This window comes from Mastomys coucha, unplaced genomic scaffold, assembly GCF_008632895.1.
Source record: "Mastomys coucha isolate ucsf_1 unplaced genomic scaffold, UCSF_Mcou_1 pScaffold22, whole genome shotgun sequence".
NCBI lineage: Eukaryota > Metazoa > Chordata > Mammalia > Rodentia > Muridae > Mastomys > Mastomys coucha.
Window position 1 is genome coordinate 96,416,864 of NW_022196905.1, and position 24,399 is coordinate 96,441,262.

General features: G+C 41.1%; 1 protein-coding gene across 2 annotated transcripts in view; it reads right to left on the reverse strand.

Moving 5' to 3' along the window:
* Window positions 1-24,399, reverse strand: part of Hsd17b11 (hydroxysteroid 17-beta dehydrogenase 11) — a 59,930-nt gene that overhangs the window by 3,159 nt on the left and 32,372 nt on the right. For both annotated transcript variants that reach the window (XM_031337048.1, XM_031337047.1), the window contains 5 exons: window positions 23,234-23,341; window positions 17,060-17,191; window positions 15,705-15,811; window positions 9,848-9,985; window positions 505-621 (listed from right to left, as the gene is read on the reverse strand). In XM_031337048.1, coding sequence (XP_031192908.1) covers window positions 505-621; window positions 9,848-9,985; window positions 15,705-15,811; window positions 17,060-17,191; window positions 23,234-23,341 — 602 coding nt within the window. The remainder of the gene's footprint in view (window positions 1-504; window positions 622-9,847; window positions 9,986-15,704; window positions 15,812-17,059; window positions 17,192-23,233; window positions 23,342-24,399) is intronic.

The window sequence follows — 24,399 nt, forward strand, 5'->3', positions numbered from 1 at the left end:
TTTTTGGTTTTTTTGAGACAGAGTTTCTCTGTTTCTCTGTATAGCCCTGGCTGTCCTGGAACTCACTCTGTAGCCCAGGCAGTTCAGAAATTCTTAAAATATGATTTTTTTTTCTTGGAATGGGTGTTGGTAGCAGTTGTTAAAATACAAATTTCTGAGTCTAGATTCAAATGTCCTGTATTGAAATCTAAGAATCTAACCTTGTTCTTCTTCTAAATCTTACTGTCTAATGATTCTACTATCAAAGTACTTTAAAAACATTCTTGCTCATTGATAAGGCACATACATTTCTTTAAAAACAAAACCAACAAACCTTAAGAACATCTGAAAATGTCTCACTAGCTAGTCTAGTCTTCCTTAATGATCAGCACCCTCGGTTCTAAAAACTGATAGAATCTCTCAGTCTATTATTTTTTGTTGGCTTACTCCCAAATAATTTTATCAATGGATGTTACGTCTAATATGAAACACGTTGACTTTTAGTGCAAACACAGAGTCACTTACCTTTCCAATACTGTCAAAAATGCTATAGAACTCGGAACAAAAATCATTTTCTGCTCAGTGAGGATTCCGTGCATGAGATGTTCTACCACCTCCTCAGGTTCCAGGGTGGGTCCTAAACTGAAACACACACAGGCTTCAGAAATCAGGTATCTCACTGAAGCGGAACTTCTGTGTTGAACACGTGGAATTACTGTGTGGCTTGAGCCTTAACTAATCAAAACAGCTGATCCTGCCATAGGCTCTCAGAAAGGCATTCGCTCTCACTAGCACAGGCCATCTAGTTAATGCATGCTGTGGACCACACACTGCATAAGCCTTCCACAAAGGTGTTCCCACTGAAGCTTCACAATGACCTAATGCAAGAGATAATAGAGTCCTTAAGCATGACAGGAAAATGACTAGCTAAAACAGAGCTAATACATTCACTTTTAAGACTTCTTGGGAATTAATATAATTTTGAAATATTATCATATATTGAGTGTCTTTATTGGACAATGTCTAAGGTGTCAGAAGAATGATCATGTGGCCTGTGTGCCTGGCTCCAGGTCCTTAATGTCCATACAGAAGCTTTATTTCTTGACAGCTCTCCATTTCCTTTCTAGCCTTCCTTTCTGATCCATGTCACATCTTCCCTGTATGTGCAATATGACATGCAAGTGGTCTGTCAGTGGCTTTTAGAAATCTAGGCATTGTAACAAGTCCTCCTAGGAGAGGTTGCATGATAGCTGATTTTTGGTTAAAGGGGTGCATAATCATACACTCACTAAATATGCCAATGCCCTCAAGTGTGGTATTTTAGGAAGATGGAATTGAAATGTGATCACTGTAAAGAAATGACAATTCTAGAAGGAGTTACAAATCGTTCATTTGGTAAGAACAATTACATTGTAAAATAAAAGTGAAAAGAATGGAAGCCGGGCGGTGGTGGCGCACGCCTTTAATCCTAGCACTTGGGAGGCAGAGGCAGGTGGATTTCTGAGTTCGAGGCCAGCCTGGTCTACAGAGTGAGTTCCAGGACAGCCAGGGCTATACAGAGAAACCCTGAAAAGAATGTAGCACTGTACTTGAAAGTGAGCATAATCATTGGGTACAAAAAGGAGATCTTAGTCTAGTCATAAACAATGTAATTCTTCATTCTTAGCACATTAGCATTTATTAGAATACCATGTTCATCTTGGGATTCTCAAACAATAGTATTACATATGACATTGTGGTCTGGTAGTGCATACTCTAGCCTGGTACCCACCTCCAGGAAGTGCACATTGTGACCTGGTACCCACCTCCAGGAAGTGCGCCCTCTAGCCTGGTACCCACCTCCAGGAAGTGCGCCCTCTAGCCTGGTACCCACCTCCAGGGGGTGCTGTAGCAACTGAATGAACATTGCTTGATGTACCTGCACTGCCTAAGGTCAGACAACTCTGAATGAAGTGCAGTAACTCTTAAGCCTTGTGCCTTAAAAGGCTGAAAGAAAGGACTTTCAGAAAAAGTTCAATCTCTTCCAAAGTTCCCATGTTGATAGGAAATGCAATCGTATTTAAAAATGCTCACAATGGCTTTTGTACAAACATAGTACTGATGAGTACTCTGAGCCAATCATGCAGGGTCAGGAAGGAGGAAGACTCAGAAGAATTTCCAGCTTAAAGAATTAGGTTTGGTTGACTTCTTACCTAAGCAACACAATCGATAGGTGGGGAGCACAAATTCAACTGCTTAGGGCAAAAACTCGGGTTTTCAGGTTTACCATTTCTTATCCTATAGGTACAAAGCATGTGGTGGCTCTCCAAAAGACAGACTTTCTAGTTTTGCAGGGCTTGGTGGTTTCCATGGCATTAATGCTCCCTCCCATGGCAGGTTTCAGGTATGCAGAGGGCATCACTTGGTGAGTATGAACGAGCACCAACACTCCTAGATTCTGACAGTGGTGAAATGAGCATTTGCTGTTGGCACGTTGCACATCTCTGCTGTAAAAGCAACACCTTGTGACATAATAACTACTTATGGATCAACTGAGATAAAGAAATCTTTCTGTCACATGCACACACACACGCACACACGTATGCACACACACACGCACACGCACACACGCATGCACACACGCACACGCACACACACACATGCACATACGCATGCACACACACACACATGCACACACACACATGCATGCACACACACGCACACACACACATGCACACACACATACACACGCATGCACACACACACACACACACACACGCACACACATGCACACACATAACTTGTAAGTGTCTAGAGAAGGGCAGATGTTTTTTTGCTTCCACTGTCTTTATCCTGAGAAGACATCTCCTCCTCCTTAGTCTCCTAGGGCAGGGGCTGACCAATTCTGACTGGCTCAAGTCCGAAAGCTACCTGTCTTTATACAAGCTGTAAATTAAGAATAAATCTTATATGTCAAATGGCTTAACAGTTCATGTGAGAATTATATAATTTCAATGTACATAAAGTTTTATTGGGACACACACACACACACATGACGGCTGTGGTGGGTGCAGGGGTTGTTGCGTGTATAACATTCCTGGTTTCCCTAGTGGTGTCTGTAAGTCCAAGGACCTTTTTCTCCCAATAGGTTTCAAACTCTATGAAGCTAAAACTGTCAAAATGGAGAGGAGAATATCCAGTTTTGACAACATAGTCCCCACTTTCAACAGTGTATGAAACCACAAGACAGAAGACCTGGTTAGAAGTACTTAAAATCAGCTAGAGTGACTCAATGTGGATAATGCACTCCCCTAACAGTAGCAAACTAGATTTGCTTTCCAAGAGCATACAGAAAAATCCTTTTTATGATAGGCCATGTTTAGGGCATAAGACAAATCTTGGTAAGGACAAGTCTTTCCTATCCTTAAAAAGACTGAAATAGAACAAAATCCGTGTTCTGACTCTAATGGAAGAAACCTAGAATGGAGTGTAGTTAGAAATCAGTAACATAAAGGAAGCCGGAAGGTTCCCAGTCACAGGAAGTGAGCGGCATACACAGGTACATCCCACGCAGTCACAGGAAGTGGGCGGCATACACAGGTACATCCCATGCGACAGAGAAGAAGCTGCTGACAACCAGAAATGCTTTGAGATGAACAGAAGCCACGACATAGAAAAATGTGTGACATACAGTACTCAGAGGGGAACCCAAGGCTGGGAACCTGATGTGAAAATCCACGTTAAGAAGCCACCAATAGTCCTCCCCGCCATGAGGCCTATGACCCACAGCAGCAGCCAGCATGACCACATAATCCTAAGGTGCAGTAGTGGCACACTTACCTTGGGAGTAACCAACAGCTCTCTGCTTGGACTTAGGTCTCCTGGCCAACTACTGGATCTTGGAGAACTTATAACCGCCACTTTACTAAACCATTGTAATTACTGACTACATTCTGAATGGTTATCCTTATGCCCACAGATAAGTGTGGTCCTCACGCCTCATCAAGAAAACTTCTCTTTGTAACAGGTGCTGACCATTACAGAAATTACAACCTATTAAGATGCAGAGTTGTGGAGCCCAGTCACAACAGATACATCTGTAACACAACCTTGGACCTAAGGCTCAGGATCATAGCAGAATAGGGGGCAGAAAGATCACCAAAGCCAGAAGGACAGACTGCGCCTCCTAGAAACGTCAGAGGCTACACCATAAAGTCTCACTAGTAGGACTGCTTAAGCAGAGCTTTACAAGGATGACAATGGACAGGCTACTGTGGAGGAGGGAACGCGCATGAGCCCTCAACCTTAGGCAAAGAATTATAGGATTACAGGATGACAATGGACACGCTACTGTGGAGGAGGGAACGCACATGAGCCCTCAACCTTAGGCAAAGGATTATAGGCAACTGAAGAAAGCTGAGAGAAGGAGAACCCGTCTTGTCAGGGAAGAGCACACTAAGTGGGTATCCAATGTCAAATGGTCAGCCCTGAAATCAAGTTAACATCGTATAGACTGAGAAAACTGTATTTATATAGTAAAAGAGCACACACACACACACACACACACACACACAAGTACAGTAACAATTAAGAAAAATGAGGCCACAAATTTGAAGGTGACAGGATTACATAGTGAGGGTTTAGAGAGAGGGAAGAAAAAGAAGGACATGATATAATTACATTGTAATATCAAAAGTAAGAAAAACACTAAAAAAGAAGCTAGAGGTGGGGGCTGGAGAGATAGCTCAGTGGTTAAGAGCACTGGTTGCTCTTCTAGAAGTCCTGAGTTCAATTCCCAGGAACCACATGGTGGCTCACAACCATCTGTAATGGGATCTGATGCCCTCTTCTGGTGTGTCTGAAGATAGCAACAATGTACTCATATACATAAAATAAAAAAATAAATAAATCTTTAAAAAAAAAAAGAATAGGTCATATTTAACCAAAACCAAATCAAGATGTTTGGGAAACAGCAAAGATTTAATTATATGTAAGTGAACAGAGACCAGACACAGCAGAGAACCTATGGGTAAGTGGACAGAGACCAGACACAGCAGAGTACCCAGGAAGCCACCTCTGATTCTTTGAAAAGAATCACAGAATTAACGTTTTAAGCTAGGATGACCAAGGGAAATATAATACATAGAGTATGACAGCAGGGTAAAGTAGGGGCAGTACTAGAACCTCACAGAATAAAGACTCTGAGAGCACCATGAACACTGTGACAGAGTCCACGTGAGAAGCACAGACCCAAGGAATGGCAGCCACTGAAACCAACTCAAGAGCAAACTGAAAATGGAGTAGGTCTTTAATAAGAAATTCAATCGGCACTCAAGACTGCTCGTTTAAGACAGTCAGGATCTGACTGTGTACCCTAGGCTGGCCCAGAGCGCTCTAACATAGACCCGTCTGAACTGGAAATCCCAGCTACCAGGCCTAGCTGCTGCTGCTGCTGCTGCTGCTGTTGCTTCTTCTCCTCCTCCTCCTCCTCCTCCTCCTCCTCCTCCTCTTCCTCCTCTTCCTCCTCCTCCTCCTCCTCTTCCTTCTCCTTCTTCTTTAATGTTTAAAGGAGAACTGACAGAAATCTTTTTTAAATTCCTCCAAGAATAGATGACAAGGAAGCTTCCTGTTTTGTTTTGTGTTGGGTCTCAGTATTTAAGCCCAAGATGGTCTTTAATTTGTGATAATGAGCTTAATGTGAACTAAAATCAGAGGCATAGGGCACCTTACGGCATAAGCTGGTTTACCAGGTGCCACCTTGAAGTGTTATCTAACTACATGCTGAAAAATGTGAGACCCAGCAACCTCCAAAACTGTGGATAAAAATCAACGTTTTCGGCCAGGTGGTGGTGGCGCACGCCTTTAATCCCAGCACTTGGGAGGCAGAGGCAGGCGGGTTTCTGAGTTTGTGGCCAGCATGGTCTACAGAGTGAGTTCCAGGACAGCCAAGGCTACACAGAGAAACCCTGTCTCAAAAAACAAAAACAAAAACAAAAACAAAACAAACAAAACAAAACAAAACAAAACAAAAATCAACATCTTCTCTGTGTATGTTGATTATCACCAGTATTTTACCAGAGTGACAGAAAGATGACCAACTGCAGAATTGTAATAGGAATTAGAGCCAGAGAAACTGGAAGACAGGGGCAGGCAGGAGGGTCAGAGGTTCATGTCATCTTTGCTTCATAGTGAGCTTGAATCCAGCTTTGGCTGTATGAAATGAGAAGGAGAAGGAGAAAAAGAAAGAGAGAGGGGGAGGGAGAGAGGAAGGAAGAAGGAGGGGGAAAGGGGGAGGGGGAGAGAGAGGGAGAGGGAGAGGGAGGCTAGAGAGATGTCTCAGTGGTTAAGAGCACCGACTGCTCTTCCTAAGGTCCTGAGTTCAATTCCCAGCAACCACATGGTGGCTCACAACCATCTGTAATGGGCAGCCAATGCCATCTTCTGCTGTGTCTGAAGACAGTGACAGTGTACCCACATATATGAAATAAAATATGGCTGGAACAAGCAGGGCCAGAAAAGAGAGAGAGAGACAGATACAGACACAGACAGAGAGACAGAAAGAGAGAAAGAGTGAGACAGACAGAGTCACAGAAAGAGAAAGACAGAGAGACAGAGCCAGATTATCAAACCATGGCTGGAGGATCAAAACTGGCATGCAGGATCAGATAAGAGGATAGAAGCGAGTATAAAGTACCTGAGAATGCTTTTGGCACTTAGCAGGTGAATGTTTGGAAATAACTCTATTACTATCCAAGTTTATTTAATAAAAATAATTCTTAGTTCTTAAGAACTTAATCAGTAGGTATGACAATACTTAATTCCCATAAATTCAGACTACAGTGAACTCTTGCCTTTATGAAAAGCCTGTTTCTTTGCAGTGTGTTACATGTATAAACACAAGTGATAAACGACACAAGAGTGCCCTTAGGAGTGGATTTAAACATCAACACTAATCTGGGACACATCATTTCAAATTCAGCCACTTAGAAGCTGTCCCAGTTTCTTTATCGAGAAATCTGGCCCTGGGTAACTGGGTCTGAGGCTCGGTTATGCTGCTCATGGGGATTAACTCTAAGCCTCAGATGAACTCATCTACCGGATAGGTAGCTAGCGTCTGCTCCAGTGCTCTAAATGTAAGAAAAAGACTGTTCAGTGCTCAGCAGGGGTACACACTGCTAATCTCTAATTATTTCTCCTATGGATACATTTGCTCCAGTAGAGGGCGCTCTTGCCTTGTCCAGCCATGTCCAGAAGCAAGGTTAAAACAGCAACAGCTTTAAAATGTGGTACCTGCTTTAAACAACTGAAAGATAACCTTTTTTTTTTGAAGAGGAATGTTCATATGTTATTTCAGCATGTAAATCCTGAGATAGAGAGGCAGCGGCAAGAGGGATTTTGGTACGCCTGCTCTTGGGCTTACTGACGAGGCTGCTCCCCGACTCCAGACTGACCTGTCCTTTCTTCAGGGTCAAGTTAGGGCGTTGTAGGTAATACTGATGGAATCAAGAACTGGCTTTCTGAACAGATAGCCTTGTCTTTTGGCTTGTTGTGTGCTTCTTTTGTTGTTGGAGACGGATCTTATTTCGTTGCCTATGGTGGTGTGAAATTTAGCCTCCAGAGTGCTGGGATTATGGGAGCTGCTAGAAGACCTAGGTTTAGCCTTACTTTTATTTTCTAACAAAATTGTAGCTTAAAATAGATTTTTGGGGGGTAAGGTCTCATGACACTAAAAAGTTCTGCACAGAAAAGTTAATGACCAAGAAAAAACAGATGGTGGCTGTGGAACGGGACAGAACCCTAGGAATAGCTACACTATTCCTAAAGTGAAACATCATAGAGACAGCAATATCTACTGCAACTCTCCTCACCAGAGTTAAGTGATGGAACCAACTTTGGTGTTCAGCAACAGGGTGGGTAACGAAAGTGTGGTATACACACAATGAAATTTTCTCAGGCATAAAAACCAAGTTACGATATTTACAGGGAAATGTGAATTAAGCCAGTCTCAGAAAGACAAATATGCTGTCACTCATCTGTGAATCCGCATGATGTAGATACATACATAAAGTTGTGTATGTGCATAAGGCATGAAAGTACAAGCAAGGGCCGGAGAGATGGCACAGGCAGGGAAGAGCTTACTGTGCAGGTATGGTGATGTGAGTTCCATCCCTGGTATCCAGGAGAACTGTAAAAAGCCAGGGAAGGAGAGAGAGACAGATAGACAGGGACAAAGAGACAGATAGAGACAGAAACACAGAGGCAGACAGAGACACACAGACAGAAAATGGAAAGTGTCTGTTACAAATTCAAGTAGTAAGAAAGATTACATTATTCTTACATATTTTTTAACGTCCTGTAAAATTGTGTCTATATTTATTACCAATATCACACATTCCCTCAATGTGAGGTGACATCAGAGCTATGGTTCTAGGAAACCTAGTTGATTTTGACTCAATACTATTTAGTTTTATCAACCATTTCCCTGTAAATATATACTTCAAGATTCTTAGCATCGCACACAATTCTCTTAGTAACCAGAAAGTTTTTTGATTTTCTGTGTCGGAATCCACATGAACAACTTCCATTGACTGACAATCAATTTAATGTTTCCTTATTAACTTCTAACCACCCTGTAAATCACCAGGATGAATTTTCCATTTCTAACTTGTGGCAATCTGTTATTAGTTTAAACTGTAGAAGTGTACAAATCTTTGTAAAATGTTACTAGCTCATTATCACTTGAATATTGCTTTGTAAAAACGTAGTTGTTTCAAAATGATTAATTAAAAAAACAAAGCAGAAGTTCCTAGGATTAAAAATTAAAAAAAAAGAAAGAAAGAAAATGTCCTTATTTAGTATACCATGTACAATGACTATACACCAAGTGAAACACTAAAGAGAAAAATCTTATACTATAGTCAGACTTAGGATGGGCTTAAGCCATGATCCTCTGTCTCTACAATGGCTAAACAGTCTGTGCACACTGTGTTTCATATGTTAAGTTTGGTTTCTGGCTGATGTGGGTAGGTTAAGTGTGGCAGGAGAGAGATCTTTCTAATACTATGGAACCTAAAGGCCATGGAGGAGCACTTGGGAAAACTATATGCAGCCAAAGGGACATGTAAAGGGGTCTCAGCTACAGGAAGGGCTACTAGACATTCGCTTTTTTTTTTTTTAAAAAAAAAAAAAGTAAGCAGATACTGTGAAACAGACAAGCCCCCGAAGCAGTTGTGTGAGCTAGTGATTTACGATGCATACACTCTCCACCTATGGAGTTGGCAGTGATTAAAAGGTAAACAGCAAGGAGCTGATGAAGATGTAAGATGCCCCCTGCCCTCTGGTAAACTGTACGCTGCTGCGCTGCTGCCTCGCTTCTGGAGGGGATGTGAGGCGGAACGGCCACACGGCAACACCAGAATCACCCACGCGCCCTCCACGCGCCCTCCTCACCACTACCCTAATTCAACCAACAATGTAAGTCATCTCTGGGGTTCAGGAGCTCAGAATTTGATCCAAGAGCTCTAGAAGACAAGAATGTTACTTGAGTCTGCAACCCGCTGGTCCAGGGTTGAAGCAACAAGGGAATTCAGGAAAGGTCAACCAGTCGTTGTTGTCGTCCCCCCCCCCCCCCCCCCCCCCCCCCCCCCCCCCCCGCCCCCAACCCAGCCCTTCAGGTCTGCATTTACAGCCGCCACCTCCAGTCTTTCTCTCTTTGTTTCCGCACCTGTTTTCCCACAAGCATCACAAACTGAAAGCAGGCGAATAGCATCAGGTATCAGGCGGTTTAGGGATTAATCTGTTTAGGAGTTCACAGAACGAAATCCCCAGCAAGCACCTGCGCTGCAGTAGCGCTCCCAGTTTATTCCGGTCTCGCCCTCTGTCAGCTTACTTGGTGCTTGGGTTCTTGATGAAACCGGTGTTTATGAAGTTAGGGCAGAGGCACGATGTTCGGATTCCGGTTAGTCCCAAGGCAGCCAGTTCATCAGTCAAGGCTCTGTGGAAGCCAACAGCAGCAAACTTGCTGGAACTGAAAGGAAGAAGTTCACAAGGGAATTCAGGAATAGTGAGTTAGCTGAGGCCTGGTGTAGATTTAGCGGTCAGAGCTTAATTCCTAAGCACATGAAAGTCTAGAGCACGTGGTACAGAACACTTCCTACGTGTTGCATCCGTAACCAGGTGAATTTCAGTGCACTGAAGAGAAGGCAAGAAACCTATGGAGTGTTTGCAGTGATTGTTGCTGTTTCCAGAAAATCGGATGTCACCGTAATTGTTTATTTATTCGAAAATGGTCGAGAATTCAGGGGGGAGTTCAGTACATGTCCATTTCTTTAAGTCACAGCTTAGTTCCTCAGAGTCCTATCTCACTCCCCATCTGCAGTATATAATACGCTTAAGTTTTCTCGGATAGAATATTTCAGCTTTGTAATGCATGCCTGTGCCTGTGGTGTGTGTGTGTGTGTGTGTGTGTGTGTGTGTGTGTGTGTGTGTGCGCGTGCACGCGCGCGCCTGTGTGTGATGGGGGTGTAGTATGTATGTATTTGGGTAAAGGCAAGATTTTAAGATTGGTGTTTTCCATGAATGCACTCCAGTTTATTTTTGGAGACAGGGTCTCTCACTGAACCTGAAGTTTGCCCACTGGCTGTCCTGCCTGGCCAGCAAGCCCCAGGGATGCTTCTTTCTCTGCCCCTGGAGTGCTGGGTGTTGCTGGGTTTGGGGGGATCTGAACTCAGTTCCTATGTTTGTGTGGCCAGCCTAACACTCTACTGACTGACTCATCCCAAGCTCTTTGCTTACACTTTTAATATAATCTCCATGACTATCCTGGTCACAAATGAGTCTCCAGGACCTTCCCAGGACTTGCCGCTTAATAGACACCCAGTAAATATTTGTCATAAATGAATCACAGTGCAAAGCAATTCTTACAAAAGCATCTTCGCTTGGAAGAATTCCGAAACTACTGAAAATGGACTTTATTTTTCTAGGTAGCTAAACTTAAAAAGAGCTTTATTGAAATATTAAATCATATAGCACTCAATTTACCCACTGAACATATATAATTCAGTCATTTGTTGGTATCTTACATTACTAATTTTAAAAAACTTCATAAGATACATGCAACATAAAATCTGTCATTTGATTTATAGTCTAGTGATATTAATTACCACATAGCTTTATGCTTCTAAATCTTTATGAATTGGAAATTAGATAAAGTATCTATACATTCTTGCCAATTATGTACTGTGAAAAACAGAATGTTGTAGAAAGTCTTCTTTTCTTTTTTATATATAGATATGTTTGAGACAGGGTTTCTCTGTGTAGCCCTGGCTGTCTGGAACTCACTCTGCAGACCAGAGATCTTCCTGCTTCTGCCTCCTGAGTGCTGGGATTAAAGCTTGTGCCCCGCCTGGCTCTTTTTCATTTTCTTTAAGCTTAGAGATATATTAAAGCTGCAAATGAAATATTGTTGGTTTCAGTACTAACATAGAAAGCTTCTGTACACTGAAAAATGTTGGAAATGAAAGTGATGACATCAAAAATAATTGATGGAGGACAGAACCTGCTCACATTTAATTAGATAGTTTATTTTTATTTAAGCCTCCCAATGACTCCACAATGTAGGTATTTTTATGAGTGTTGTTTACTGAAACAGGAATCAAGGTTTGAGACACAAAGCAAAGTTTGGTAGACTAAAGAAAAGTAGAAGAAACCCCACAAGATAAAATGCCAACAGAGACAGACAGAAATACATGTTCATTCATTAACACACATAGTAGCTTTCAGATTTCATCATAAATAACTGAGGCTAGCAGCCTTTTAAAGTCTGGATCTGAGCTCTTTTAAAAGGTGAGATAAAACAAAACTAAAAACTAACTACGGCTTTCCATTTTCCAAAGCACAGGTTATACTGGCCTTTTCTAGAACCCAGTTTGACAAGAGCATGAAGTTTAAATTCACCATGCCCCACTCTCTGACTCTGAATTATGTGCAAGTGTTTACACCAAGAAAACAATCAACTGTGCTCCTAAAGGTTAACACTGGGGGAAAGCTCAGGAAAGTAAATAGCTGAGAACAATGTGACAGGCAGCATTCAGACCCCCCTGCTCTGGTCATACCACAGTCATCAAGCGGCCAGATCCATACAATGATTGGATCCAAGTTGGTCTAGATCCCTGAGCCTAGAACTTCCTTGTGTGAAAGTGCTTTGGGGAAATGCTGGTCTTGAAGTTTAAAGAAGTTGGTGACCTGCTGGTGGCTGATCCTTACCAGGAGAGGGAAGAAGCCAGCCCTTCCTGGGTCTGGAGGTTTGTATTCAGAGGGAATTGTCTGAAAGTCTCAATAGTTGAGTAGTGACATACATAGTATCATGTCACAGGAACTGAAAATGATGCTGGCATATGCTGTTAATATGTACAGTGTAATAGTTTTAGATTCAAAATACAAGATTATAATGAAGTTGGCTTTTCTAGGTTTTCTGTTTGTTTGTTTGTTTGTTTTAAGACAAAGTCTTACTATATCCCGAATGTTGACCTTGAATCTTGCAATGCAGCCCAGCCTGTCTTGAACTTGTGATCTTCCTGCCTCGGTGTACTACATAGGATAACTATAGGTTTTCTTTTTTCCTCTCTTTTCTTCTACCCACTCGTTGCTCTCCCCCTCTCTTGTACATACTAGGCAAGAACTCTGTGACTCTGGCCCTTGGTTTTGAAAGTATTTCTCTGTACAGCCCAGACTGGCCCTGGACTTACACAGCCTGATTCTCTTGCTTGTAGTCCTGAGACTGCATGTGTGTACCACCGCAGCAACGACTCACTGCAGATTATGTCTTAAATGTATGCCTATGTTTAAAATGTCCAAAAGTTGTATCATATGCTTAACATGGTAACTTGTGAGATTATCAATAATTTTATTTTACCAGATTATATTTTCTGATATTTTTCTTAAGTAAATCAAAAATGCAAAAAACAGCTCAGAGTTTATAGTGTCAAGTGTCTGAGGGAGGAAGGGCATGATTACACACATCAGGGATTGGCTATGAGTCACCAATATTACATCGGTGTGGCTCTAAAGAACGGTTCTTCCCCTGGGTGCCTCCCTTGGAGGCAGTCAGGACTGAGCCCAGATTTGGACTTTTCTACTTCATGTTCCTTCTGTCTTCCACCCCCTCTGTCTCTTGTCTGCGGCTGCCTGAAGGCTCGGAACTGTTCTTGTTTCTATCTTCTGACAGTGTGTGACTATGTGTGTCTGTCTCTAACAAAGGACTTTGCTCTGTATTTATTGAACAGCACAGAAAGTACTTCATGGCATGGGAAGGGATTGAGACTGTTACAGAAACGTTTACAGAAAACTGTTACAGAAATCTTTAACAGTTTTACAAGGGATTAGGTCACTGACTCCAACTGATGCAGATAACAAACATCACTGTTAATCAACCAGTATCCATAAGTGGATGCTTTCAACCTTTATGGTAGGTTTTAGGACGTTGCTTTCCACTTCTGTATTGGCTGCTTTCAGCAAATGACTCTGGGTCGAGGGAGTCATTATGTATGACTCTGGATCGAGGGCATGGGAGAGAGAGTGAGTTAAGACTGCAGCTAAGTATCAGCTTTGGTTGTGCGAGTTGATTCCTTTGGAAATCCAAGGCAAGTAAGGCTGGTTGTTACACTGTTCTGTTAAAGTCAGGTTAAACAGTTTGAGTGCACAGTAGGACAGCAGTCTTAAGTGACTATAAGGAGTATTACTAACTCAGGCTGTGAGGTCCAGCAAAAGGTCCAGTCTCTTAGGATATAGAAGATATTTTCAGGATAGTGCACAGCAGTAGAGTAGGTTGGAACTTTAGGGTGAGCCTAGATGTGAGTGTAGGAAGCCTGAGACCTCCCCTTACCCCTGGTCACTTCACCTCAGTTCTTCATGATCGTCAGAACTGTTTCTTTTTATTTTTTTATTTTTCTATTTTTTAAAGATTTATTTATTATTATAAGTACACTATAGCTGTCTTCAAAAACATCAGAAAAGGGTGTCAGATCTCATTACGGGTGGTTGTGAGCTACCATGTGGTTGCTGGGATTTGAACTCAGGACCTTGAAGAGCAGTTAGTCAGTGATCTTAACTGCTGAGCCATTTCTCCAGCCCCTGTTGTTTCTTTTTAAATCTTTTAAAAGTAGCATTTCATTGTAAGCTATTTCCTATTTATGACAAAATAAAATTTCCATCTATTTGTTCTCTTTTAAATAACAACTTTGAAGTTAGGAGTGGGTAAGGAGGAGGGTAAGTTGGGAGGAGTGAGGAGGAGAAATAGGAGACTGTTCTATGATCGATTACAATATGTGAAATTCTCTAAGACTTAATAAAATATTATATTAAAAAATAAAGATACCTTAAAAACCACTGAGCAAAACAGCCAAAATCATCTTAAGAAAAAAATCAAAAAAAGGCCAGGCAGTGGTAGCGCACGCCTTTGATCCCAGCACTTGGGAGGCAGAGGCAGGTGGATCTCTGAGTTCGAGGCCAGCCTGGTCTACAGAGTGAGTTCCAGGACAGCCAGGGGTACACAGAGAAACCCTGTCTTGAAAAACAAAACAAAAAAACAAACAAAAAAAAAGAAATAATCAAAAAAAGGACCACTCTTCCACGCCATGAACACAGTTTTATTGTCACTGTGCACTTTTCAGTTAGTCGCTGAAACTGTTTAGATATAACTCCTAAAGCATGACTGATTTTTTCCTGAGATTCCACTTCTCTGCCAGCTCAGGACAATGACAGGTAAGGGCTTGGTTATAAAGAAAAGAGTCAATAATTCTGTCTTCCCTTCATCCCACAAAAAGCAGCCAGAGAACATGGAGCCAGTCTCCAAGCATATTCTGGAAACAGAAGTGAGGCCTATTGTCAGTGTAGGGAAGTGCAAGCGAAACTGCAGCTGTGCCCTTCAGTTACCAAGCATTCACAGGATCGGAGAGTCAGTGCTGAGCTCATTCATTCTATGATTAAATTAGAGACTGCTAAACTATTTATGTGTGAGGGGATATTAAACACAGAAATGCTGAGTAACTCAGCCTAAGGTTTCAAAGATTCTAGCTAATCTAGTATCCATGCCATTGTTGTGAAAATAATCCTGATGTTCATAAAAAGTAGAGCAGCCACACAGGTCATTGAATAGTCACATGCTACAAGAGTATGTGTGAACTAACAATAGCCGCAAAAGACATTATGGGTATGTCTCACAAATACAGAGAGAGTCCATGTACATAAAGATCAAAAGTAGGCCAGTTTAACCTGTTGTTACAAGCTGGTATTTACCTCAAAAGGAGGCAGAGATAGGTGGATTTCTGAGTTCGAGGACAGCCTGGTCTACAGAGTGAGTTCCAGGACAGCCAGGGCTACACAGAGAAACCCTGTCTCGAAAAATCAAAAAAAAAAAAAAAAAGAGTTGATGATGCTGTTAAATCCCAGGACTTTGTGGAGCTCTTCCGATTTTGGCAACTTTAAATATATGATCATAATGAAGATAATCCTGGCTAGATAGGATAAGAAAAACTAAACACCCAAACTCAATTATGTATGTATCTGTACATGTAACTATAGATGTGTGCAAATATTCAGACATGTATGCAGGTAGACAGGTAGTTTACCTTTATGTAAGATATGTGTGTACCTTATATAAAAGTTTACAAGGATATAAATTAAACTAATGAGACATAAAAGCATACAAGTTAAGTATTAGAGTCAATGAAGGAAAAGTACTCACGCACCAGTAAGCCAGCAAGAAGGGGACAACGGTATGCCCTGCTGCTGAAGCCACAGTGACAATATGGCCATGATTACTCTTCATCATCGCTGGGAGAAATGCCTTAGTGGTCTAGAAATAATTTTTATTAAAAAGAAACCATGTATTATTTCTGGTTCATAGCCCATGGAGAATACTTTAAAACAAAGACATACCCTCAAAACATTGCTCCTGACACAAATGAAAAAAAAAACCTCTGATTGCCAAGACTAGCTTAAGACAAATGGACACCAGGTCACATCGAAAAAATTGCAACACAAACCAAAAGCGGCAAGAACTCATCTCATTTAAATTGCTAACTACTTATATCCCTAACCAGCTACCTCTTACCATTGATATCTTCAACCATTTTTATATATTCAACCATTTTTATATATTGAATAGAAACGATACACTAGAGTACAAGAAGAAGTAACACTTAATATTAAATTAGTAGACAGTAATTTGATCATGATCTCAAAATACCATGAAGAACAATCTTCTAATGGCTACTAATTAATTCATACATTAAACATTTATTGAGTACCCACTGTGTTCTGGGGATATACAGAAGCAAATAAGATAATATACCATGTTACCAAATACAAACCTAGGCAGACAGATATCAATGGCTAAGGAAAAGCAGGGGAAAAGCCCAGTGCATTTTCAACAGCTCCAATCACCCCAAGCTCACCTAAGAATATACCAAGGGGTCACCCCAAGCTCACCTAAGAATATACCAAGGGGTCACCCCATGCTCACCTAAGAATACCAAGCAGTCTTTTAGAAACTAGCTCTCTGGGAAGTACTTCAGAAACATACAACTAAAGTTCTTGAACAATGAGTGCCATTATAAAGTCTGAAGCTTTTGAGGCCAGGAAATAATATGGGTCTGAGTCACGTGAGAATGTGAAAGCAGGCCACACTCACCTTTGTTACATTATCATAGACGACGACTCAGGTGCTCTCTAGTTCCTTTCTGTATTCTCTATATTATCACAGAGAGGTGTGCAAATCTAGTTTGGAATCAGATCTAATTTAGCATGGTGATTGCACGCTTGCAAACCCAGAACTTTGAAGGCAGAGGCAAGAGGACCAGGAGTTCAAAGCCAGCCTCAGCTATCTATATATTGAGTGTATGGCCAGCTTGCAACTCCTGAGACCTTGATGCCAAAAGCCAGAAGAATTGAAATATACACAATACCTGAAACTTACAATGATTTACCTCACTATAAATTTTGGAAGTGCAATTGTTGGTAAAATGTAGTCATTTCTCTAGAAATGAACTCTTAATCTTTGAGTCTTCAAAAAGGAATGTTTTGTAAAAGGGATCCTACTCACCCAGAAGTGTGCAAGCACATTGACTTCGAAAGTCTTTTCAATCTGAGGGTCCTGTGTAGCGAATAGATCTGCAGTGTAGACAACGCCAGCATTATTTACCAGAATGCTAACATCTCCAACTTCTTCCTTTACCTTAAACCATCAAAGAAGAAAACTGTATCCATTAAGTGATTTGGTTGTAGGTTTGCATATTCTGACTATTAAAAGAGCATATATTTTCTTTTTGAAGAATTATTCATTTATTTTATGTATGTGAGCATACTGTAGCTGTTTACAGACACACCAGAAGAGGCATTGGAGGCCATGTAGTTGCTGGGAATTGAATTCAGGACCTCTGGAAGAGCAGTCAGTGCTCTTAACTGTTGAGCCATCTCTCCAACCCCCAAGGGTGGGAGGGGAGAAGCAATTTTGTTACCTCTATGCCAACATGGTGTAAAAGACACTTTCTATCTTAGTGTTTAGGCCCAAAGTGGCTCTGTTTAGAATTCTTTTGTAATTTAGTCTCTTGACCTTACTCTATTGATTATGGCTAAAGGGATATTTGGATAGATAACGATTTTTTTTTTTTTTTTGGTTTTTGAGAGTAACATTGATTTTTTTTAAATTTATTTATTATTATATATAAGTACACTGTAGCTCTCTTCTGACACATCAGAAGAGAGAGTCAGATCTTATTACGGGTGGTCATGAGCCACCGTGTGGTTGCTGGGATTTGAACTCAGGACCTACTGAAGAGCAGTCAGTGCTCTTACACGCTGAGCCATCTTGTCAGCCCATAACATTGATTTTTAAGTGTTTCCTCAAAAGCTAAGTGAAGTCTATTAGCAGATTCTAGGACAGTTGTGAGAGATCATGTGACCCTGACTACACGATTAAGATGATCACATCTTATGCTCCCTTATTTCCAAGATTACTTCCCTCCATTGCTCACCAGCCATTCTCCATCAGGTGGCAAAAAGTTTAGGAGTGGTGGGTGGGGGATCTTTGGTCAGCCTTGAGTAGAGTTTTGACTCTGTTCTCTGGACTTTAAATAAGTGATTCCAAATTTCCATTGCTTAAAATAGTTAAGAATATAGCTTGTTGTGTTACTGGGGAAAAATGAACTATGTAAATGAGCTATCTGATGTAAATGAGCTATTACTACTATGTCATTGATACACATCCATTTATACCTCTGTCCAAGGGATATGTTTGTAGATTCTTTTCTTGGCCTTATGAGGGGTCTGAGAAGATCTTTATATGGAAATACATATGAGGTAAATAATATAAATATTATTTATAGCTAGGAATGGTGGTATACTTCTTTAATTTCAGAACTCTGAAAGCAGAGACAGGCAGATCTCTGTGAGTTTGAGGCCAATGTGATCTACAGAGAGAGTTCAAGGCCAGCTGGGCCCACCTAGTCTCAAAACAAAACAAAAGCACAAACGAAAACTTACATGCCTGCTCTCTACCATGTAAGTCTTCCCTTGATGATTAACTTCTCCCTTTGCTATTAGTTCAGAAGCAAGAACATTTGAGAAACCAAAGGGATTATATTGGAGTGTTATGTAAACCACTGCAGCTTTCACAGGTTATTGAAGCTATGGGTAAACTGATTTCAGTTGTGGAAATATAAGTGAGATAACAGGGCTGCCTGGCAAGAGCTGTACAAGGCATCCTTTGAGCAGTGAAGCCTATTTGTATTCAAGGAGGAGGAACCTAGGGTAATTTTCTGACTCTACTGTAATCACTAACAGCACCTGTAAATTAGAAAGTTCGCAGACTCCCAAAGCGTAAATTCCTTTTCAGAAAACCTGAGCAGCATAGCTCTCAGTGACAAGGAAAACATATAAGAACTTTTGTTTGGCCTGTGAGCAGCTAAACTTATTGACTGTGTACACCCCAGAGTCAGACAGTACTCTGCTATATATTGGGCTCTAAATAAAAGCTAAGCTTCTTCTAAGGAAGTCACTATTATTTAGAGCTAGGGCCATGGTATGCTGGGGGTTGAAGGGAAAGTGGCAAAGGCCTGCGGGATCATTTGCTTCCCTGTAGGGTTTTTAGATGGCTTCATTTTCTTTGTATTTAATGTTCACCATAATATTTAAGGCGATGCTCTTGTGTGCCCACTTGGGAAACAGGAGTCATTAGAATGGTTTAGGCTTTAAAAGGTGGAACCTGAACTGTCCCAGATCTCCACAAAGGACCTCACACAGAAAGGCTGCCAGGGAACAAAGGTTTGCCTTTGCCCAGGGAAGCTTCAGTTGACATGCAGAGGTCTCATTAGTCAGGGCTGAATCACGTCAGCGTGTAATTAAGGTGGTAAGGGCCACACGACAGTATCTATCCTTTATCCAGAGTCAATCCTCACATCTCTATCACAGAAGGAAAATTATTAATAATATCCTCACACTGCTGTCTCATGTTACTTAAGAATTTCCCCAATACCATCAACTTTTTCTCCTTTAAAGGTAGTTATTTATTTAGAGGATGTGTGCTTAGTATATTTATCTAGTAAAACATTACAGTTTTGTGTCTGTAAGAAAGGTTTTTAATGTTTAATAACCCATGATTATTTAGGGACATATGAATTTTAATCTATAATCTTACATTTTAGGTCCAGAGAGCTGAGTAGTTTCTTAACTGTAACAGTTTTAGTAATTTATTTTCAGATGCTTAAACAACAACAGCAACAAAACCCTTTCCTTTTTCATTATCTATTCTCTCTTCAAGGTGAGAATGTTGCCAAATTTGCATGTTTCTTAGTAAAGAAAATAAGCTGACAGTTGAATTGTTAGGTATTTCACATAGCTAATTAATTTAATAATCACCAGTAGCCCCGTGGCATAGGTATTCTATTCTACAGTCCAGTACACTTGGTAGACAGAGAGGTTGTACTATAACCTGACAAAGTAAACTTCAAACTAAAGCTAATCAGAAGAGATAAAGAGGGATACACCAGTCTAATTAAGGGGACAATTAGCCAAGAAGATGTCACTATCCTAAACATCTATATATATATGCCAAACTCTGGGGCACCCAATTTCATAAAAACAAACAAACAAACAAACAAACAAAACAACTACTGCTGCTGGATTTAAAGACACAGTTTAATAGCAACGCACATTAGTAGATTTCAATGCCCACAAGCCCATACTCTTCATGAGCCTTTGGACCAGAGAAACACCAGAATTAACTACACCATACATCAAATGGACTTAACAGATTTAATGGATACAGAACATTCCAAACAAATACCAAAAAGAGCATACAATCCACTCAGCAGCACATGGAAACTTTCTAAGGTGGACACAGCAAATCCTTAAAATTCAAGAAGATTAAAGTCACTTCTGGTATCCTATCTGACCACAAAGCAATGAAAGTTAAAACTTATAGCAAACAGATCTTTAGTAAACACACAAACTCAAGGAGATTAAAAGGCACATTACTGAATGATGAATGAGCCTTAGGAAAAAAATTCAAAAATAAATAAAAAATGTCTTAGAACTAAATGAAAATGAACATACAACATAGCTAAGCCTCGAGTACAATGTGAACACATTTCATGAGGGAAATGCACAGCTCTAAGTGGCTGTATTAAAAATCAGAAAGAGCATAAATGACTTAAAGATACAACTAAGAAATGTAGAACAAGTACAAACCAAGTCCAAACCCAATTAATGGGAAGAAAAAAAATCAGAGCAGAAACCAAAGAACCAGAAACAATAACAACAGATAATACAAATATCCAATAAATCTAAGAGTGGTATGTTTGAGACAATAAGCAAGATAGACAGACTCTTGGCCCAACTAGCCGAAAATAAGCAAGAGAGCACCTAAATTAGCAAAATCAGAAATAAACATGGAAAATTTTACAACAGAGACCAAAGAAACTCAGAACATCACAAGGAAATATTTTTAGAAACCTGTATACCATTAAGCTATTTTTGAAAACATGAAAAAATGATGAATTTTTATATTCAGCCAACCCACCAAAATTAAACCAACAATCTAAACTAACCCACAGCAAACAAGGAGATCAAAATAATAATGAAATAATTTTTAGCCTTTCAGCTAAAAATAAATAAATAATAAAACAAAAACACAAAATAAAACAAAAAACGTGAGGGCCAGATGAATGCACAGCAGAATTCTCCCAGACTTTCAAAGAAAATCAACAGCCAATTCTTCTTAATCTACTCAAAAGGAATGGAGATATTAAGGAGCACTTCCAAACTCAATCAATGAGGACAGTATCACTGGAACACCACAACGAGGAAACACAGCAAAAACAACAACAACAACAACAACAACAACAACAACAAAACCAATGTGCTAGCATGCCTGATGAACACAGACTCAAAAATGCTCAGTAAAATACAGACAGACATCAAAAAAGATTACCCACTAGGACCAAGCTGATGTCATCCCTGCACCATTTATGCATACATAAGTCAGTAAACGTAACCAACCAAGCTGGTTTTGGTCATGGTGTTTCTTCACAGCAGTAGTAACCCTAACTACGGCGGTAACCAACACCTCTCTGCATGGACTAAAGACCTGTTCAATAAGAGACAAATCATGTTTCATACTGGAAACCTAGCTAAATACCAGGGGTAGTAAAGTCATGGATCTTGGAGTGGAACCTACACACTTTACTAAAATAATCCCGAGGGATGTTCTAAATATTTGTCTTTATCCCACAGACAAATGTAGCCCTCACCCTCACTAAGGAAACTTCTCTTTGCAACAGACAAGACCACGAAAGAAAACCGCAACCAATCAAAGTGCAGAATTGTAATGGCAGGTTCCCAAACGATATATCTATAAAGCTATTTTGATTCTAAGACTCGGGCAACATTGCAGAGGAGAAGGCAGAAAGACTGTAAGAGCCAGAGGGTCTGTTAGTTCGCTGTGAGCCCGTGTCTCCTAATATTAGAAGCCATGTCCATAGAGTCTCATTGACACAACTGCCTTAACACACATTTGAAAGAGACCTAGAAGGAATGTATGGGAAATTTCAGAGGGAGGAAAGAGAAGGAAGAACTGATGCAATTGTATTATAATGTCAAGCAATTTTAAATAAAAAAATCCAAAGTAACGAAACTATTTAAAATAGAAGGAAAAAAATTAACTATATCTAAATCCAAACAAAGAGGCTCTCAGTTGGGTTGAATTGCAATCTTTGTGTCCACTTAGCTGAGGGAGATCGCTCTGGTAGAAATGCAAATTTTAGAGAATTTTGCCTGCTACTCTGATGACCCTCCTCCACGAGGCACAACTGAGAGCACATTTTGCACAGTGAGCATTTCAAGTGTAGGTAGAGGAGGACAACCATGCCTTGTGGGACTAGATCAACCTGCCATTCAAACAAAACCCTAACACTGTGAGCTTCAGACCCATATCCTTGACTGGGCTCCAGAAGACACTGTCAGTGCTGGGAAGTGGCTGGTAACAGTCAAGGGCAGTCCACAGTATCAGACCATGGCAAAGGGAGGAAGGCACACAGGGTGCTAACAGTATAGATCCCCAGACTCTGCTCTACCCCTACTAAAAGAAAACCACTGGAGATAAGGCTGATGTGTATGTGTGTTTCTACACACACACCCCTGGTGGTTTTTTCATGAGATTGATGCCCAGGCCTTGTACTTGCTAAAGTCTGCCACACAGTACCCACCCCCAAATGTGTGTATGTTGTGTATAGTTTGTGTTGTGTAAAGTGTATGTGATATGTGTGTGTAGTGCACATGTAGGTGCATGTGCCTGTGTGCACACAGAGGCCAGAGGAGGCTGAAGAAGTCCTGTTCTCCTGCCTTTTGCCTTATTCCTCTGATAGTCTATCCCTGAGCTCTAAGCCAGACTGGCATCCAGCAAACCTTAGGCACATGTGGCTGTCTTACATATGGATGTTGTCAAGCTTGTGCAGCAGGCATACTTAGCCGTTGAACCATCTATCTTACCTGCGGAACCATCCCTCCCTCCCCAAGAGAGGATACGAATAAGGTCCCTGGGCACTGAAGAGCACACTGAAGTCCAAGTCTCAAGTGCACAGTGTACTTCCAGGTCTGTCACTAACCAGACACACAAGCCACAATGTTTTTTAATGACTCTGTGTACAGAGCGAATTCGACCATCTCCAGCACACTCCCTAGCTCCCCCAGGACATATTTCTAAGTACATGTGGAATCTTACCTTTTTCGCAGCGCTGTAAATCTCTTCCCGCTGGCTGCAGTCCACCACAAAAGGATGGACCTGGGCACCCAGCTTCCTGCACTTGGCAGCTGTTTCCTCAATGCCGTTCTAGGAAAAAAAAACACAAAGAGAGCCACAGGAGAATGTAAATGATGGGGTACACCTTGCCAAAAGCTGGGGATCAATTAGGAAGACACACTATTAAAGTACAAGGCGAATTATTTAAACCAAGCTAACCTAAGCAGCTCCCTAGCCTTTAATGATTTGGACACCTGGTCATGCAGGCGTCTCTCCTGAGTAACACAGCTGTAAGGGTCTTAGCCGATGTCCTTTACTCTCTCCTTGCAGACCTCCTCTCCATTCCTCAGTAGAAACACTCCAAACATTACACTGCCTCCAGGAGTCAAAGCACCCTGAATGAGGTCTCCTGGCCTTGGGTCTCCAAAAGGGTAATGAGAGTCAGAATCCTCTTCTTAATTTTTCTAGTAGCATATTACAAAAGTAAAATGTGACCTAGCAGAATATTCTTTTTGACTAGTGGAATAGTTTGTTTTTCAGGTGCGTTTAATTAAAGACATTTCCCCCAAATATTTGTAGCAAAACACAACACAGGCAAATGTCAGGACAGGCCAGCGCTCTGACAGCAGGGTGGAAGCTAGTTAGAGCAGATCAGTCAGTCACAGTGATTAGGATAGTGACGGGGACTAGAAGGGTTGTTTCCAATCAACTGCAGAGCGCACTTCAGCTGACATACAAAGACCAGCTCCTTTGTGTGCCTGTGTCCCTGTGAGCACATGCATTGTATGAATGTGCATGCATTGATGTGTGTGATTATGCATGTATTCATGTTCACGTGTGCATGCTTGTGTGAGTGGTTTACATGCACTCAGAAACTATAGGTCAACAATTCTTTTACAACCACTTTCCATTTATTTATTTATTTATTTATTTATTTATTTATTTATTGAAACAATCTCTCATTGAGCCTGGAGTTTAACCTGTCTGCTAGGCTGGCTTGCCTAAGAGGTCCCCAGATCCTCCGGGGTTACTCTCCCCTCCTCTCCCTCCACACACAGTGTCAGCCCTTCCCCAGATCCTCCAGGGTTACTCCCTCCTCCCCCCTCCTCCCCCTCCACACACAGTGTCAGCCCTTCCCCAGATCCTCC